This window comes from Cornus florida, unplaced genomic scaffold (assembly GCF_030987335.1).
Source record: "Cornus florida cultivar Cherokee Brave unplaced genomic scaffold, ASM3098733v1 CherokeeBrave_3.0.0_Hap2_Chr01, whole genome shotgun sequence".
In the NCBI taxonomy this organism is placed as follows: domain Eukaryota; kingdom Viridiplantae; phylum Streptophyta; class Magnoliopsida; order Cornales; family Cornaceae; genus Cornus; species Cornus florida.
This window is the reverse complement of record NW_026775571.1, coordinates 113,702,551-113,708,282: the sequence shown is the minus strand read 5'-3', so window position 1 is coordinate 113,708,282 and position 5,732 is coordinate 113,702,551. Positions and strand designations below refer to the sequence as shown.

Below are 5,732 nucleotides of genomic sequence, written 5' to 3'. Positions count from 1 at the left end.
GTATTAACAAATAATGATTTCCGGTATTATATACCATTTTATTTAATCATTTTAATTCTGGAAAATCTAAGAATGTTGGCAACACTAGAAAAAGAAAGATGAAGAAATAGTATTTCATGTTGATGCTAAACAATCTCATAATTGAGAAAGTTTTATTTCATTAACATGAACTTTGCTAATATTTGACTCTTGCTCTAGATATCTAAAATGAAAAACCTTAAACACCTATTTGGCTCTTGCTCTAGTTTTATTTCGTTTATTTATTAAATGTTGAAGATTTGCATAGAGGAGTCAAGGCAGGCATTTATATAACCTTGACGCATATATAGAAAGAGTGGAAAAGAAATATTGATCGTAGAAATAAGTCTGCCAGTTGCGTAAGCGTACCATACTAGAGTAAGAGCCGTATGTATTATGCCGGTCTTTTTGAAGTAAAAGACCCACCCAAATTTGACTGCAAAGTCTTATTCAGAAATTTCAATGTAATTTTTTGGTGTTAAGTGGCAATGTGCATTGATTTGGAGATAAAAATCGATTTGTTTGATCTTAAAAGGGCTTGCGAGAGAGAAGAAACTAAAACTCACTGGTCCACCCAGTTGTAGGAAAGCCAGTCTTTTTGGGAACATTTGATGAATTAATCCTCATTTCACATTGTTTGGTGTTAACTTTCAAATACATTAATGCCTAGTTTGACATGAATGACGTCTCTTGTTTATTGCAGTTTTTGATCCATTTTTACATCTATATAATACATTGAAAGATGCTAACGTATTTAAAGAATACCATTTTCTATTTGATGTGTTCTCCCATCTTTAATTAATTAATTAATTAAATTTTTTTTTGGGGTAAATTTTAATTGATTTCTTTCTTGAATGTAATTCCTTAACTACTAATTTTTTTTTTTTTTTTTAAAAAAAATGCATTATGACAGGGAATAATGCTTGGGTCCAATCCAGTTGGATGAAACTTCATCTAACCTGCTGATGTGACCCAATAGATCTAAAACAAGTGTCCAAAAGCAAAAATTAGATTTAAAACACATGTTCAAAAACAAAAGTTAGACAATGTCCAATTTAAATTAATTTTTAATTTTAACCGTTGTCGCACATTTATTAAACTACATTAACAGGTTGGATGAACCTAAATTGGACCCAAACATTATTTGATGATATATATTCGTAAAAAATAAAGTAGGCACATTTGATGGAGCAAATTAAGTGATGTTGTTAATCTGTTAATAGATATGTTTGTTACTGAAAGAAGGCCAAGTCTAATGCTTTTGTCATCAAACCTATTGTTTGGGAATAAGTTGACAATGACTATCACCATTGACGTACCCTCCCTATCTTGCATTATTTCTTTATTTGATGACTTGCAACACCAAACTGCTCTCTGCCATGCATCCAATTACTACCAAGATGTCTATTAGCATTAACTTAATTTGCATGTATTATCCAACTTATAACCAATATATATTCTACATTCAACTCTGGAAGCAACTGCTTCATGAAATTCCATCCTCCAACTACTATATATTACTCTATTGGTCTGCAATATGTGCTTTACTTTAAATTCCTTCTTTACTTACTCTGCTTCTGCGAAGAAAAAGAAAAGAAAAAAAGAAGAAGAAAGAACATGATGATCATGTAATCATAAATCTCTTGACCAATTTTAATCATTTAAATTACATAAGATTACACACATGTAAATAGTAATAGTACATTCTTGAGCACTGGAAAGGCTCTTACATCAAGCATAAAAATGTAAAACATACATATTATCAACATAGCATGTATCAGTCCCTTATTTACTGTCATACCTTTTGCTGATGCCTTCAAAAACACACACTATGATATATATATTGCATGCTGAATTTTAAGAATCCCAAATGGGGCCAAAGGCAGCAATGCCTGCAGTCTTGCATGAATTGACGACATCTCTGCTCCCTTCAGGATTGCTGGTTACAATCACAACTTGAGCACCCCATCTTTTAGCAGCATCCACGCTCATTTGAGAGACGTTAGGCCTGCCAAGCACAGCAGTGTCATGAACAATCACTTTCTCCTTAGGGTGCCCACTCATCATCTCTTTGATTTCCTTCCCAAAGTTCTGTTCAATCCCTTTGGCCACCCAAAGCACGCAAACATCAGCCGAACATGGCTGCAACAGGAATGACAGGAACACACATATTCCTGAACCAGTTGCCACCAGCAGAACCCTGTCATACATGTTGGTAAGATAAGGCAAGCCTGCGAAGTGCACCTGTCGAACCCATAGGTGGCTTGGTGGGTTGGAGACCAAGGACTTTGTGAAGTCACCAACTGCACCGGCCAGCATCATGTGCTCTTGCTTTCCATCAGAAATGATGCCAAAGGCATGCCATTCTGACAAGGGCGATGGACTAATCCTCCCCAGGATACCCGATTTCACTCCTCCTTCAAACTTGATAATGGAGGCGTGGCCAGAAGGCGCAGAGACCTTAACCGGGACACGTCTCACAGTCAGCCATGGGATGATAATTAGTAATGTAATGGCCACTGTTAACCAAAATTCCTGCTGTTTAATCAACCTAGAACCAAGTTCATTGCTGTAGGATTTGGTGCGTGGATCATAAGAGATTGTGAGTATGATAAAGGCCCAAAGGAGTCCAAGAGATGTCCATCCAGCAAAACGATGAGTCCTTTCGAATATGTTATGATGGAGATGTCGGACAAGAGGGAATGCTGCCAAACAAGATAGGGAGAGAAGAGACAGAATGGCGGAGGCAACAGCAATGATCTCAGGTGAAGTGTTGTCTCTGTCCTTGAGAGTGAGGACTAAGGCATATACAAGCCACGCCACAGATGAGACACCACAGCCACTGTGTATGCCACCAAGACACTGCAAGAGGGATGTGGTGGCTGTCTTGAGTCTTAGAGGCACCCATGACCAACCCAAGACGCTCACCGCCAGCCAGAAGACAACTCGCAGGCAGGCCTCACTTCGGCAGAGTGTCAAAGCAAGAATGTTCCCAATAGAGAACAGAGCAGCTCTGTTCCTTGCATATGGGAAATGCCCAATTGCTGCAAGGACCAAGCCAGTGATGTTCAAAGCCAAGCAAACTACAAAGAGCCGCTTGTAGACAGTGAACAATCCTTGATCAAGCAATATAACAGACAGTCTCGACTCTTTTGGCTTAGTAGGCTTGGGTGGTTGTTCGCGTTTGCTCTTGGCAGGTGGAAGAGGGAGTGGAATTGCCTTCAGTTCCTCCTCCTCGTAGTGGCCTTCTTCTATGGCCCTCAACGCGTCATCGTCATCTTCATCATCATCGAGGTCCAGATCACAGAAATGGCTACTGGCTCGACTCATGGTCCTTTCGAGCATAGCCGACGATGGGACAATTTTGGAAGAGCTTCCCCAAGGAAGCCAAAATCTTTTGCTGCCGCGAGGAGGCTCATTCATGACGCGAGTTGGGATGGCAAATGGATCTAAATGAGGTTTGATCTCAAAAGACACACCTCGGCAGCTAGAAAACCTTCCAAATGTTTCTTGGTTTGCCATTGTTTTCACTGATGAAGAGGACCAAAACAATAGCTTAATAGCAAAATGTAAGTAAGAAGTAAGGTATAGAGCTTGAGAGAGGCTTGTTCTAGCTCTTGGTGTGCAAATGAGAATGTTGAGAACTCTATTTATGAGCGTGTCTAACAAATATAATCAATTGTTTTGAAGCTAGTGTGAACTTTTACCATGCGTGTCCGTTTAAGCGTGTAGTGTCGACTTTCTAGTTCAAGTGTTAGTGACGGTTTTACATTCTGTAACACATTTCAGGCAGACCAAGTCAACAATGGGCTTGCTTGTGCTAGGAAGTTAGAACTTGTGACTTGATTTTTATTTTTATTTTTATTATTTATTTTTATTATTAGTTTTATAATTGCAAACTTATTTCGACGATGTTAATGAGATGTATTGCTTCCTTCGCTTGGATTTTGACTTGGTCAATATGGTAATTAATTAATAGATATTATTTTAATTACCGTATGTCCTTCTCATTATTGACTCTCTCCAGTGTCCCATGAATTATATTTGATCTTACCACTTCTCTTCCCTAATTTATACCGTAATTGATTTAGAAGCGAATTGTCCTGTCTTGTCTTGTAATATGGAGTTTGCATGAATTAAGTGGATATAAAGCCAAACATAGATGAACAAACCTCACATAAAATACTTTCCGATGGATACCCACATAATAATTGCTTAAAATCATATGTTGCTTTTGGTGAGTACATTTTTTTTGGACCGTTTCAAAATGGTGTTTTGACTCACGAAGATTCATTCCCGATTTGAATCAAAACAATAGTTAATACTCACCAGCATATGTTATTTTTAAGTCGAATTCGATAGTTTTGAACTCCAAAATTGTATTTTTCAACAGGTACAGTTGAATATTTCAATTTTTTTGTTAGAAGGAATGCGTTCGAATTTTTCGTTATTTAAGTAGTTTATAATGATTAGATTTATCTTTTATTTTTTCATAATTTTTAGGCATATGATGTACCTACTACGTAACGATGATTCAATCCTTAAACACACATTTGCTTGAACTTGAAATTTATTTACAAATATAGATTAGCATATGGATTTTCTTGGCAATTGATTGTAGTGTGTTGTTAATTAGTTGTTGGAGATTGTGCTTCTTTGTGAAGAAAGTTCAGAAACTGGCATATAATATCACTCAAGTTTCTTCTTTGATGGGGAGTTGACAAACAGAACAATTGTGCAAGTGCAAGGGTTGTATACTTTACTAATGGCGGAGATTAAGAGTTCACCCGGCGATATTTATCAACAAAGAAAAAATTGCATCCACCATTTCACATTGACTAATTGGCGGCAGAAACAACGTCATATTATACAATCCGCGTGAATCTGCAAGATGCATAAAGCCAACAACGTAAAGTTGATCAACTTTCTCCTCTTTTGAGAACGAAATTGATCCGCAACAATCACAAATGAAAGGCTATCACACTGGCGAGTATGTAAGTGTGTCACCTCCAATTGGTATAAGGCCTTTTGAGGTGAAACCTAAGAACAAAACAGTGCAGGCTCAGGCTCAAAGCGGATAATATCATACCATGTGGTGGAGCGGGTCGTTACAAATGGTATCAGAGTCTTACCCAGCCGGAAGTGTGCCGAAGAAGACGTCGGGCCTCCAAGGGGGGTGGATTGTGATGACCATGTGGGCGGGTGTGCCGTGGGCGGGTGCGCCGTGGGCGAGTGCGAGAGACACTATCAGGCTACCACATTAGCGAGTTACGGGTACGGTGCACAGTCCCACATCGCCTGGGTAGAGGAAAGGTGAAGTGCTTATGGTATGAGGCCTTTTGGGGTGAAACCCAAGAGCAAAACTGTGCGAGCTCAGGTCCAAAGTGGACAATATCATACCATGAACCACATAAGCTTTAGGTTTCAAAGCTACCCCGTGTACACCTCCTAAATATTTAATATTTTCTCCATATGAAGAGAAAATTCTAATTTGAGTAACTATTTATAGATGGCTCATTTCGATTTAACCTAAAATATTGTTTTCCGGAGAGATTTTTTTTTTTCAAGTAAAATAAATATATATATATTTTCACTTTTTTAGTATTTAAAAAAAATATGAATTTAAGTTGATGTCAAGTCTATCGGGTGGTGATATAAAATAATTTGTTAAAAATTAATAAATAAATTTTTTTATTAAATTTTAATATTTTTTT

General features: G+C 37.7%; 1 protein-coding gene across 3 annotated transcripts; it reads right to left on the bottom strand.

The window, feature by feature from the left end:
* Positions 1 to 1,732: 1,732 nt before the first annotated feature.
* Positions 1,733 to 3,551, bottom strand: LOC132267687 (adenylate-forming reductase 03009-like). Of its 3 annotated transcripts, XM_059768831.1 has the most exons (3): positions 2,727 to 3,551; positions 2,152 to 2,642; positions 1,733 to 2,097 (listed from the first exon to the last, which is right to left on the bottom strand). In XM_059768831.1, exons 1-3 carry the CDS (start codon positions 3,538 to 3,540, stop codon positions 1,876 to 1,878), a joined length of 1,527 nt encoding a protein of 508 aa, XP_059624814.1. In that variant the 5' UTR covers positions 3,541 to 3,551; the 3' UTR covers positions 1,733 to 1,875. The 3 variants fall into 3 exon arrangements, with proteins under 3 accessions (XP_059624814.1, XP_059624808.1, XP_059624799.1); XM_059768825.1 differs by having other exon boundaries at positions 1,733 to 2,642; XM_059768816.1 differs by having other exon boundaries at positions 1,733 to 3,551.
* Positions 3,552 to 5,732: the final 2,181 nt, after the last annotated feature.

What these genes read in the sequence shown, in the direction of transcription:
- LOC132267687 (XM_059768816.1), bottom strand. Translation starts at nt 3,540, where the DNA reads ATGGCAAACCAAGAAACATTTGGAAGGTTTTCTAGCTGCCGAGGTGTG.